General features: G+C 44.4%; 1 protein-coding gene across 1 annotated transcript in view; it reads left to right on the plus strand.

Moving 5' to 3' along the window:
- PLCL2 (phospholipase C like 2) overlaps positions 1–13729 on the plus strand; it is a 202605-nt gene that overhangs the window by 174210 nt on the left and 14666 nt on the right. Inside the window, exon 5 of the mRNA XM_046002602.1 lies at positions 4011–4120. Within this exon, the coding sequence (XP_045858558.1) occupies positions 4011–4120 (110 nt within the window). The remainder of the gene's footprint in view (positions 1–4010; positions 4121–13729) is intronic.

Here is a 13729-nt window from a genome sequence, read left to right on the forward strand (position 1 = left end):
AGGGAAGCAGGCTCCCTGCCGAGCAGAGAGCACGATGCGGGACTCGATCCCAGGACCCTGAGATCATGACCTGAGCCGAAGGCAGCGGCTTAAACCACTGAGCCACCCAGGTGCCCCCTTTGCATGAATTTTTAAAAGAATTTCATTACTAATACATTTAGTACCTCTGTATGGACTTTTATTGGACTACTGATATTTCAAGAGGGGAGAGGAGAGGGAGTCATGTTGTCTCATTTTTCAGTAAACATATAAAATACGAGATTTTTAGACACAGCCATGTATTCAGGTATCCTTATTTCTTTACACGTTTCCTTGTTTCTTCCTTATTGATATCATTTTTTTTTTTTTAAATCATTTGAACTGTGTTTCTTCTTCCTTGAGTCCTCAGTCCTTCTCAGGGCAGCCCATCTTTTTACTGCCTCTGGCCCTGGGTTCTTCTTTCCTGCAGAAAGCTGCTAAAAATTGAGCGTAGATGTTTGTCTAAGCTCATCACTCCCTCAGAGATCACACGGTTGTTTACCTTCTTGTTCATGGAGAGCTTCTCCCCCAGCAGTTCTCCGGTGTCTCTTCTCTCTCCTGAGTTCCAGCAACAAGTTCCATCTGCCATCCTCAGTGATGCTTGTAAGCCTGCATCGCCTCCTGAGGAACAGAATAACACTGAGTGTTCATGGCCCTTCCTGAAATCCAGATCTTGCCTTAGTCCAGTGTTAAATCTTAACAGAAGAGCCAGCACATCAAGGTCTCACCACTCAGTCTTCACCAGGCCATGTTCTCAGAGTGGGTCGGAGGCACCACAGCTCTCTCCAGGAGTCTCCCAGGTGTGGCCAGGGGAGAAGTGTGCATGTACTCGCATGCCTGCAATTAAAGACTCTCTCAAAAAAACCCCTGTAGATTGCTTCCTACTCATAGTGTGTGTGTGTGTGTGTGTGTGTGTGTGTGTGTGTGTGTGTGTGCAGTATGCTAAGCCAAGAAGAACTAGATAGAAGGTATACAGCCCACTGTCTGTGCTGGGTCACCAGCATTGTGGGGGAGGGGTTTAGTTGATCAAGTTGGGAATGTTCTTGGGTACCATCACTGGCAAAGAGAAGTTGGAGAAAAAGGGAGTGGTTAGTGTGGAAGTTTTCTAAACAGTGCAATGAATTTTACTGTTCATTCTTGAAACCAGTTATGTAGTTAAGCCTTTAGCAAGACAGGAATTGGAACCATCGTTCCTATTCAGTGAGGGGAAAAAAAGAAGAAAAAAGACGAAATTGGCAGCTTTTACTGTATTTATCATATGTGTCAGCGTTCACTTACTGTTTAAAGACACTGAGAAATGAGTTGCTGTCAATCACAGTATAAAGAGTTGCTCTGAAATGGTGTTGCATAGAAAGGGAGTTAGAAATTGGAATGCCCAACTGAGCAGTAAGCTTGCACAGAGGAGCACAGGAAATGTCTTACAAAGATTATTACTGCTCCACATTATTCGTAATATAGCAAATGCTCTTGAAACAACCTAGTGTCCATCAGGAGGGGACTGGTTAAATAAATCCTGGTTCATCCACTCAAGGAGTCCATGAGCTATTAAAAAAAAAAAGTGAGGATGAGCTCTCCAGGGTGACATGGAGTGATCTCCATCCACTATGTACCAAGGTACAGAACAGTGTATCTCTGAACAGTATACAGAAAACAAAAACCCAAGTACAGAAATTTCTTGTGCAAGAAAGGGAAGTTCATGGATATACATACACAGTTGTTTATATATTTTTTAAAAAATTATTTATAGAGAAAAAAATTATTTATAGGGGTGCCTGGGTGGCTCAGTGGGTTAAAGCCTCTGCCTTCGGCTTGGGTCATGATCCCAAAGTCCTGGGATCGAGCCCAGCATCGGGCTCTCTGCTCAGCAGGGAGCCTGCTTCCCCCCTCTCTCTCTGACTGCCTCTCTGCCTACTTGTGATCTCCCTCTCTGTCAAATAAATAAATAAAATCTTTATTTTTATATTTTTATATATTTTAAATATATTTTTATATATTATTTTTTAAATCTTAAAATATTTTTAAAATTAATTAATTAGTTAAATTTATTTGTCAGAGAGATCACAAGCAGGGGCAACAGCAGGCAGAGGGAGAAGCAGGCTCCCTGTTGAGCAAGGAACTCCATGTGGGGCTCTATCCCAGCACCCTGGGATCATGACCTGAGGTGAAAGCAGACGCTTAACTGACTGAGCCAGTCATTCCCCACAGCTGCTTATATTTTCAAGGAGAAACAATACAGAGTAAATTAAAAACTACCAAAAATGTGTAGGGGAAGGGAGGTATCTGGATGCAAGACACCAGAAGGAAGCAAGACTTACCTGAGCATACTCTGATAGGAGGTTTGGCTTTGGAATCACGTATAAAGCTTTGACATAATCACATAGTCATAAAACAGATTACATCCAAAAAGCACTACCCCACCACACACACGGAGAATGAAAAAGAAGAACAAAACAAAAGCTAAATGAACCTAATTGGACTTTGTTAGTGACATAGTGACGTGGAGAAAAAAATTATTTTGACCTACCTTAGAAGATAATATTCTTACTATACATTCTTAATAAGATGCTCTCTGAGGACCCTCCCCCTCCCCCCAAATGCAGATTTTAAATCATATTCAGCAGTCTCACTACTAATAGGTTGATGTGGTTAGGAATTAAGATTTTCCACCTAAGAGATATAAAATAAGCATAAATTTTTAAAAAAAAAATGTGTAAAAACCTCATACCCTTAAATTTGAATTAGAAATCTTAGCAGGGCCCCTGGGTGGTGCTGTGGGTTGAGCAGCAAACTCTTGGCTTTAGCTCAGGTCATGATGTCAGGGTCCTGGGATCCAGCCCTGCATTGGGTTCCACGCTCAGCAGGGAGTCCACTTAAAAGATTCTCTTTCCCTTCTTCTGTCCCTCCCCCCTGCCCTTGTGCTCATGCACACATGTTCTCCCCATCTCTCAAATAAAAAATCTTAAAAAAAAAAAAAAGAAGTATTAGCAAGATGTTATTCCTCCCTTAAAAAAAAAAAAAATGTGTCTGAGATCTGTCCAATGAAAAGGCCTAAAAAATAATGAAAACTCAGTAAAGATAGGCACTCCTGACACCCAGATTGTGGTCTTTAAATATCACTCCCCAGTAAAAGAACCCTGAGGTCCTTGAAGAAATGCCTGGCTCCAGGGCCAAGGTGGAAAATGTACTCGGTAAGTCTAGAGCATCTTGTGCCAAAAGGTTGATGAGTCATTTGAAAAGGACATAGGAACCGGCCTGAAGGGTCCCCATTGGCCAGAGTGGGATCATTGACTTCAGTTTAATACATAAAATTCCATGGGATGTCATGGTTCTAAAACAGCAAAAGAACCTTCCTAGCACTCCTGCATTATTGCATTGTTGTTGCATAGGGAGCTTCTTTGAGACTATTTTGAATGGCAATAAGGAACGTTCATTTGATTATGTAAATTACGTTAAAGAGTCATAATGGGAATGCAGAGTTAGAGTTCAGGGCCTTTGTCCCAGTCCACTCCCCTTCATGCAGGCTTGGGGTCTGACCGCAGACTGACGCACTCTGTGACAGGAAGGGAGTTACTCTGCATTCATTTCATCACCAGTTGCCAGCACATGGCGTCCGCAGAGCTGAAATCTGCCTCCTGAGATTCCAAAGACCTGGGTTCTAGTCCCAACTCTTCCTCTTGCTTCCTCCACAGCCGTCCATCTCTCACCCTTGCCAGGCCTCAGATTCCTCATCTCTAAAATAAGAATGAGAACGTTTTTATGTGCCCCGTTCTCCCTTCCAGACCATGAGGAGTGACTGCTGACCTCTAAGATGTTTCTGCCTTGCTGAAGCCATGAATTGTCAGTGTTTCCCCTCAATTCCTACATTCTTAAAGAGGCGCATTTATGAAATTCCACTGGAGACTGGAATTCTTTGAGCTCTACCTAGAAGAATAAGCGTTGCCCGTTCATCAGCACAGGTTGGACGTGGAAGTAAAATGCTTTCTTTCTTTCAGCCATGGAATTCCACGAACACTTACACAGCATCGGCACCAAGGAAGGTCTGAAGGAACGGAAACTACAGAAAGCAGTGGAGAGCTTTACCTGGAATATCACCATCTTAAAGGTATGTGGCCAAGCTGTTTCTGATGCCGGTGACGCTGTAGCCTTTCTGAGCACGTTTCCTCCTTTAAGTAGAACAGGTCTTGTCTTAGGAGTTGTCAGCCACTGAGGTGATAGCCCGGTCATCGCCATCCAGTGAGAACTCAGCCCTCAGGAGAGCCCGCAGGCACAGTCCCCGGTGCGGTGTGGCTTAGAGAGAGCACAGCGGACTCCTGTGGTTGGCACATTGTGGATTCTGACGGGAAGGGAGAGGACCTTGGCTTCTACCCTTAAAACACTGTCAAGTTTATAAACGCCAGTTGCTATCCGTGAAATAGTGTGATTATAGAGGGATGATTGGGAATTTAGATTCTAATTACTCAAATGTCATTTAATACTTCCAAGTATAATCACAGCCTTAATATTTATATGATCCCAGACAAAATGGGAAAGACTTATGTGGGGCATAATTAAAACAAATATGTAAAGGAATTGCCATTCGAAAGAAAATTTGCTTTAGAAGCCATCTGTTTGTCTTCCTGCCTCCCTCCTTTCCCTCCCTCCCCTTCCCTTCCTTCCTTCCTCAGCATGACCATTTTTAAAATGTTTAGTATTTTTTATTATAAAAGTAATACATTATAGTTGAAACTGTCAAAATAGAAATAGGCAAAGATGGACATGGTCCCACCATTCAGAGGCGACTACCACCGGCCTTGTGCCATACACTCTCCCTGTCTTTTTCTCTGTGCTGTGTATCACATGACATGATTTTTAAAATGAGGCTATATATGTACCTTGAAGCCTTTGTTAAGTTTTGTCTCAGTTGGCTTTACTTTTCTTCTTCTCCATATTTGGGAACTTGAATAATCATAACACAGAAACATTATTTCTCTCTGGATCTTGGACAGCTAAATCTAAAATTACTCTCTGGTAGTCACCCTCCAAACTTTCTGCTCCCTTGAAGCCAAAACTATAAAGATGTTCTCACTGCTGCCTCTTTTAATTTCCTTGTTCCTCCTCAAGTTAAAAGATGCATCCCTGCAGCAGACAGTGGTTTTCTGATTTGATTTAAGAGAAAGTCACCCTTTCAAAGCTAGCCAACTTGCATTTTCTCACGTTAAACTTTTAATCGTTTGTATAATTAAAATCATTTTCTTGACTTCTTAAAGCAGTTCCCTTCCTTCACAGGTGCTTTCTTTTGTAAGCTTTCAAAAGGTTAATCAAAGTTAACCTCTAAGGTTGATAGTTTGCAAATTAGTAAACAGCAAATAGAAGAATTTACAAGGAAAAGGAATTTAGCTTTATAACTTGCTGACTCATTCCCACGCAGAGGTGGGGGTACACAACAAATTTCCGACAGATCTCAGGGAACAACGTAGCACAGTAGTTTAAGCCCTGTGATAGAACAGATGCTCGTGTTGCCTTTATTACCGGTAAAACCAGACTTACAGACCAGACCCTTCACCTGTCAACTGTCCTCGCTACTTGTTTGAGGTCTGGGAACCAGAAGCCTGGGTATTACCTGGGAGCTTGTTCAAAAATACAGATTCCCAAGCCCCACCCCAGGTCTACCGAATCAGAATATGCATTTTTACAAGATCCCGGGGGATTCTTGTGCACATTAAAGTCTGAGATGCACTTGGCTAAGAGCCACCAAAAATGGGAGCCTGGTACACACATTAATGAGAAACAGCTGACATAAAGTAATATACCAGATTTTAGAAATAAGTAATTGAACCAAATAGCTACGCCGAGAAAACCCATTTTCTTTTGACTTATGTCCAGGACAGAGAATTAACACCTCAGACTTGCGTTCATATGGAAACTAATATATAGGACTGGGTAGAGGATCTTTTTGGAATTTCCAGGATATTTGCTCTAGATGGTGCTTGAGTATGGTAGAAGCTGAGTGAGGAATGGGAAAGAACCAGAGAGATCTCTGTGTCATTTCTGTATAATGGAAGGGCTGTTTCCACCCCTGGGTGATTCACAAGTTTTAACTTTGTTTAGGAGAATCAGTGACCCCTCGGATGTGAATTTGGGTCTGATTTGAGATACTAACCTTTTCCTGGCAGGAGGGAATCAGATCCTTTGTATTCCTCTGACCACTTGTTCTTTGTGGTGAGCTAGGAGAGGCGGCGGCCCTCCGAGGCTATGCATGGTGGGCAGTAGGCAGCTGTGACCTCATGGTGGACCCAGAGGCTAGGGGAAGGTTTCAGATGACACCGGGTTTGGAGAGAAAAGGAGGAGGGTGGGGAGACATGTCCAGGGAGCCCTGGAACTGTGAGGCCAAACAGGAACTTTCTGTAGTGCTTAGAAATGCAGCCTCCTGAACCCCACCTCAGAAGCTGGGTCAGAATCTTTAGGGACAGAACTTAGGAATCTGCTTGTTTAACAAGTTCCTTGGGGGATTCTGAGGCATTCTAAAAAAAAATGGAGTACCTCTGCTCTAGAACAAAATCGAAAGTATCTTCCTCCACTCATTTGAGCAATGAAGAAGGTAGGGTGACCGATCATCCTGGGACATAGGACTTCCCGTGTGGAAATCAGGACAGACCTGGGCAAACCAGAAGATGATGGTCACCCAGCGTGTGAGCCTCCTACCATAAACTCCTTTCATCTAGGGACGTGCCTCCCAGTTTTTACAAATTTTTGCTTGCTTTGTTTAGTTTTGCAATTTTAAGAATTGCTTTAAAAATACAAAAATGATAAAGAAAAACTGTCAGCTCTGATCACCACACCCAGGGTTATCTACTATAGACACGTTAGCATATTTACTTCCAGACACCTGTTATTTTGAATAAAAATCATTCATTTGTTTTTGTAAATGTACCTTCATTTATATGAAGCCCTTTTTAACGTAGAAAAGCTAGAAGTTTTTAAATGACCTCAAGCCGTCTGAGAAATAACTATTATTAAATGTAGGTGACCTTGGGGCACTTGGGTGGCTCAGTCAGTTAAGTGCCTGCCTTCGTATCGGGTCATCATCCCAGGGTCCAGGGATTGAGCCCCACATCGGGCTCCCTGCTCAGCAGGGAGCCTACCTCTCCCTTTTCCTCTGCCTGCTGCTCTGCCTACTTGTGCTCTCTCTCTGTGTCAAATAAATAAAATTTTTAAAAAAATTTAAATATAGGTGACCTTATTTTAGGAACCATTTTAGATGCATATGGATGGATAGATGGATGGAGATACATATTATTGATTCTGAATCATACTTCTTTTTTCTATTTCTGACATCTTCTAAATTGGTATGTATCTTATAGTCCATGGTATCTGTACACTATACCCTAGTTCGTTGGCAGTGATTTTCTTTCTTAATAGAACCTCTGACAGGGGCGCCTGGGTGGCTCATTGGGTTAAGCTGCTGCCTTCGGCTCAGGTCATGATCTCGGGGTCCTGGGATCGAGTTCCGCATCGGGCTCTCTGCTCAGCAGGGAGCCTGCTTCCCATTCTCTCTCTCTATCTGTGCCTGCCTCTCTATCTACTTGTGATCTCTCTCTATCAAATAAATAAATACAATCTTTAAAAAAAAAAAGACTCTTTAATAGAACCTCTGACAAGAACTGATGTCTCAGATATTATGAAATAAGGTACACCAATAGAATCCTGCTAGGATCGCTCTTTTTAATTTTTTAAAAAATACTAAATTTTACTTAACTTAAAAGAAGAAAAGTAGGGGCACCTGGGTGGCTCAGTGGGTTAAATCCTCTGCCTTCAGCTCAGGTCATGATCTCACGGTCCTGGGATCAAGTCCCACATCGGGCTCTCTGCTCAGCAGGGAGCCTGCTTCCCTTCCTCTCTCTGCCTGCCTCTCTGCCTACTTGTGATTTCTGTCTGTCAAATAAATAAATAAAATCTTTTAAAAAAAGAAGAAGAAGAAAAGTAAACCATAAAGAACTTAAATAAATTTCTATTTATAGGAAGTAATTATCTCTCACAGTAAATCTTGTTCAGCAATTCATTTAGCTTCTTTCATTTACCATAATGCTTTGCATATTCATCCAAGTTGAGGTGTGTTTCAGCAATCCATTTCTTTTCATTGATGAACAGTATTTTGTTTGCTGGCCATGGGACCCTTTGTTCATACACTTACTAGCTGATGGGCGTTTGGGTTGTTTCCAGTTTCTAGCTCTTGTGACTAAAGCCACGGCAAGCATTCCCAGGCAGGTCTTTGTGTGAACATGTGCTCATTTTCTCGGATAAATAAGAGTGCAGTTGCCGGATCATATGGTTAAGTGTATGTCAGACTTTATAGGAAATTGCCAAACCACTTTCCAAACTGGCCCATGTAGCATTCCCCCAGCGGTGTTGTGAGAGTTCTAATTATCCCACATCCATGTCAACATTTGCTATTGTCAGTTTAGCCAGTGTACGGCTTGGGTAGAGGTAGAGCATCTTTTTGTTTGTTTGTTTTCTTTTTTTTTTTTTTAGCTTTTTAAAAGAATTATGATGGGCCTTAGTCTGATTTTCATCATGTTTCTTCTCCTTTGGGTTTCTTGAGATTCTTCCACTTGTGGATTTGTAGTGTCCATCAAATTTGGAAAATTTTCAGCCATTTTTTTCTTTAAATCTTTTTTTCTGTCTTACCCTTTCTTCTGTAGCTCCATATATATATATATATATATTCAAATCTATTTATTGCTTGATACCTTCTCAGAAGTGACAGGATCCACTATTCACTTCTTTTTAGGTCTTTTTCCTTTCCTTCTTTTTTGATAGTTTCTGTAAGTTCTGCATCTTCAAGCAATATTATTGCATCTTCCGCAGCGTCTATGCTGCCATTAGTCCTTCCCAGCTCCCCACTTCTCTCGTCTCTGTGCTCACTGTATCCTCTGTCCTCTTGAATGTCGTTATTGACGGTGATTGTTTAATAGGCCCCGCAATCTGCCACACACATCCTGGCCATCCTCCCCAAACTCCAGAGTCCATCTCCTGGGCTCACTGGGGCCTCTGGGCTCTGCTTGGGCTCTGGCTTCCCACACCACAGCCTGGAAGCCCTCCAAATAGGGAGCTGGACCCCGTCTGCATCTTTTCCCTCAGGGTTCTCTGTGTGGCACTTTCGGAACATCATTGTTGAATACATCGTGTCCAGATTTCTGCTTGTGTGTCAGCCCTGTTCCTCACTTGTCTTGTGTCATCTCTTTCATCCTACCCTCTGTCCCATCATCTGTTCTGCTCCATCAAACAGATGTAAAAGAGAAGGACACTCTGTGTCTTTCCAGTTTGAGTGGCTCTTAGAATTCTTGGGATTTTTATGAATTGCCACTGTGAATTCTGTGAGGTTTTGAAGTTTCTTAAATTGTGTCACACCCTTCTGTTTGTTTGCTGCTTGTGTTATGTGTGTGTGTGTCTGTGTGTGCGAGTATGTGTGTGTTTGCCAATTTTACTTTTTGCTCGTCTCATCAGGAATGTGGGAAGGAAATTCTGTTAATATGTCTCTCACCCACTAGCTTAATCAAGATGTTCCTCTCCCTTTATTTTCCATTTGCTAAAATATTCACTGAACTGGTGATCATTTTCATTGTTTCTATTCCTTATTGTTCCCCAAATGGTAGAATCTCATGGTAGAAGAGCCCTGTTTTAATTGGTCCCTTTTGGTGATAAGAAGCCAGATTCCTGCAGGCTGGCTCAGAGGAGAAATGAGCAATCCTGGCTCATGGAAGGGATCATGAGAGGACAGGGAGGCCCGAGACCAGAAGCTGTGGTCTGGCCGCAGGAGAGTGAAGAGCAGTCAGGAAGCCCAGCAGCACCTGGGACAGCTCTTCTCTGGGGGACTGTGGTCATCCGCTCTGTCCTTCTCCATCTGCCAGTGGCTCCCCCTGCTCACTCGTGGTTTCTGCTGCTCTATGACTTCGTCTTATGTTGCTTTGGCCCTGACTATACCTTAGAAGTTTTTATTCCAAGTCCTCAATCTACTTGTTTCCTAATTTAAATTCCAAAGAGAGGAAATCTGATCTGCTCCGCCTGTCCTTTCATTTCACATCCAGACCAGGAATCCTAAAGTTATAAGCCTCTTCCTATATCACGTTCTCCTTGGATCAGGTTCTCTACCTGCTTCAATCCACTGTGCCCAGAAAGGCACTGTCACAACACACAAAATACGGCCATCTGACCGACTCTCTCAGTTCTCTGTTGCTGTGTAACAAACCATGCCAAAACTCGTGATTCTGTGGGTTAGCTGAGCTCAGCTGGGTGGCTTTTCTATTCCCTCTGGTGTTGACTAGGATCACCTGTGAGGCATGTTCCAGCTGGGAGGTCAGCTGGGCCTGGAATACCCAAGAAGGCTCCACTCACATGACTGGCATCTCACCAGGGATGGCTGGAATGGCTAGGTCTCTCTCTTCTCTCTCTCTCTCTCTCCCTCTCTCCCCACAGTCTATCAACATTCAGTAGTCCAGCCCCAGCTTCCTTAGATGGCTGTGAGATTCCAAGAAGACAAAAAGGGAAGCTGCCAGGCTTCATCAGACCACTTCCTCCATGTTTAATTGACCAAAGCAAGTCAAGGACAGCCCAGATTCAAGGGAGGGGGAAGTGGACTGAACCTCTTAGTGGATGGAGTGGCAGGATGCCTGGACAGGGACGGAAGCAACTATGGGCAGCTGCCGTCACAGAGAGCATCCTACAGTGGCAGACCTGCGAATGAAGCATTTTCCCTTTGACGAGTGGAGACTGGGCCCCAAAACAGCGTGGGGGCATCAAATCTACCTTCCTGCCGCTTCCTCCTTCCTGCTTGCCAGCCTCCTCTACCATCATGGAGTTTTAGCTGTGTTCTGCCATACAGTAGGTAGAATTTGATCTCTCTGTAACTTCGCTTCTTCCTACTGCTTCCAGTAATACCCTCAGAATAGCCCAGAATTATTCTATTCCTTCTTCTTCAACATCCCTTTACACCTTTGGGAACTCTCATTATCTTCTCTTAGACCTCCCCGATTGAGGTCAGACATGCTCAGCTTGTGCAGATTCCAGGATGAGGTGGCGTCTGGCCCCCTCCTCACTGGGTTCCTTGGCTTTCGGAAGGCTCTAGTTTGTCAGTGTCCTTTGGAAGATGGGGTGGCCAGAATTGTCCTCGTACTTTGGGTGCACAGGGCACTAACCACCCCAGGGTAGGACTTGTCGGTATGATTTCGCTCATAGTCTGAAAATTATCTGTTAATACAGGCCAAAATTGTGCTGGATTTTTCTAGCACCTGTGTCGTATCCTAAACTCAAATGGAGCTTATTACAATCCAAGATGTTCTCCAGATGAATTGCTGCCAAGCTAGCTCTCCCTGCTCTGTGCCGCTCCACCCTCAGAAGTAAGACTGAAAACTAAACCCTGAAAGCAATTAGAGATTTGTTCTCTTTAGGACCATAAGACTTCTGCCAAAAATAAATAATTAAACCAGACGGTCTTTGCACCTGGTAAGACATTAATCTTGATTCCGTTTTTACCTGAGGTGCAGTACTTACCTTGAAGACTAACATTTGTTTCTTTTCTGAAGATTTCTGCGATGGTCTTTGTGCAACTCCTTTTCTTTATTGACGGTAATATCTTTTAGTTATGTTATGTATTATAGGAAATGTATGATATTGCCTGTTTTCCTGAAAATCTGTAATCCGCTGAAAGCCGTTCCTCTGGTTGGCGTGTGCAGACTCTTCAGCATGGCTCAGGAAACCAGACTACAGTAGTGTTTGTCGTTAGGCAGGCTGTGTTTTCTGGTCCACTTAAAACAGTAAAACCTCGGACACTGGATCCCACTAGTGTGGAATTTGTGATCTCTCGGCTAATGTTTAATTATGCAAGTTGTGCTTCAAAGACTAATGGCGTGAAGGAAGTGCTTCTGCATGCTGTTTTTTTTTTTTTTTTAAGATTTTATTTATTTATTTGACAGAGAGAGAGATCACAAGTAGGCAGAGAGGCAGGCAGAGCAGGCTTCCCGCAGAGCAGAGAGCCCGATGCGGGGCTCGATCCCAGGACCCTGAGACCATGACCCGAGCCGAAGGCAGCGGCTCAATCCACTGAGCCACCCAAGTGCCCCTTCTGCATGCTGTTTTAGTTAGTGTTTTCAGGAGCATCCACGCTCATGATTCTGACCCTGCTCTTCCCTCAACAACCCTCCTGTCTGGTCCTGGTGCCACTCCCCGGAGTCCTCTCTCCACCTCCCCTCTCTGCCCTTCAGTCCCGGCTCCCTTCCACTGTCTGGAGCCTCCAGTGGCAGCTCCTGAAACCCTCACACCACGCCAACCCCCAGAGCCACCAGTTCTGTGTCAGGCGAGGTCTTCTCCTAGGGCAGGGGCCGGCGCTCATCACTAGTGGGAAATTTAGCCCTTCCCGTGGCCATTCCCGTTATAGGGAGATGGCACCACAGTTGGTGCTCAGAAAGCTTTGTCGTCTAGAAATCATGCTCCCGAGTCATGGTTAGGTCCCAAAGGCATCATGTGTTGGAGTCATAGGTCACGTGTGGAAGGTGGCGTCCTCGCCAGCCCCTTGGTCTGCTGAAAGCCTTTCCTGCCCGTCTGTCGGGGCCCAACTCAGACACCACACCTCCTCCACGGTGCTGCCTAGGAGCTCCTGGGAGCTCCCCCACCCCCCATCTTTGCTGAGTGAGATGTAAACTTGTTTCTGAGGTGAGAGACGTCCATTCTGAATTTAAATGACATCTTATATTGAAAAATTTAAATTGAACTTTGTATAAATCTTTGCGCACCACCACTGCGAAACTGAGGAACGGCTGTCAGTGTGATGAAATAGTCAAACTCTCGGCAAGGGTGAGAGGATCGAGGTGCAGGGGGCGTCTCGGGATCCACCCAGCAGGCCTGTGGGATCCAGATACTGCGTCATACGCCTGGAGTGGCTCTGGATTGAGGGAAGAACCAGGGGTTAGGAGCCATGTTTCCAGAACTATTCTCACACTCTCCCAGCCCCTCATCCACCTGGCCAGCACCAGGAGCCCTCTGGGGGCTCCACAGCAGAGTCTCCCTGCTGCGGGGAGAGGAGGCAATACACAGTTCCCATTCCACTCCTTCCCGACACGTGAATGAACGTAGTAGAAGCTCAAAGGACAGAAAAAATCATGAAACACTTAAAAGGAATTTAATGTTCTATAGAGAAGCGCGTGCTGCTAGGCTTTGCTGCTCTCGCTTTAGACTGATGATCAGGGGACCTTTTTTCAAGCGTAAGGCTTACGGGGACGTCAGTGGGAAGAAGGCCTTCTGTACCTCGGGTGAACATGCTACAGCCTCTGCCGGCCACACAGGCCTCTCAGAGGGAGCTTATATCCCAGAACCAAGATACCCACAGCTCCACCATTGCGGTGTTCATTCTCCTCATTCAATAAATACAGAGGGAACGCTCTATTTTTGTGCTTCTGTTTAAGCCCAGGAAGAGTAAATTGTCTGCACTGAGGACATTAGAGGTGGTGGTGGACGTTCCAGTTGGCTTGCTTGAAAGTGTCACGTGTCACACATGGGGCTCAGCTCTATAGTTGGGCCCAGTGGTTTAGTTAACCCAAAAAGAAAACAGAACACACAGAGAAGAAGTTGTGTGTTTAGTGTAATATGCTGTGTAGACTCTGCCTTGTGCCAAGCCCTTAATCTCTCCAAACTCTGTTTCCTCATCTATAAAAGTGGGGATAGGAAGAGCGCCTCTGGCAGA

This window comes from Meles meles, chromosome 4, assembly GCF_922984935.1.
Source record: "Meles meles chromosome 4, mMelMel3.1 paternal haplotype, whole genome shotgun sequence".
NCBI classification, from domain to species: domain Eukaryota; kingdom Metazoa; phylum Chordata; class Mammalia; order Carnivora; family Mustelidae; genus Meles; species Meles meles.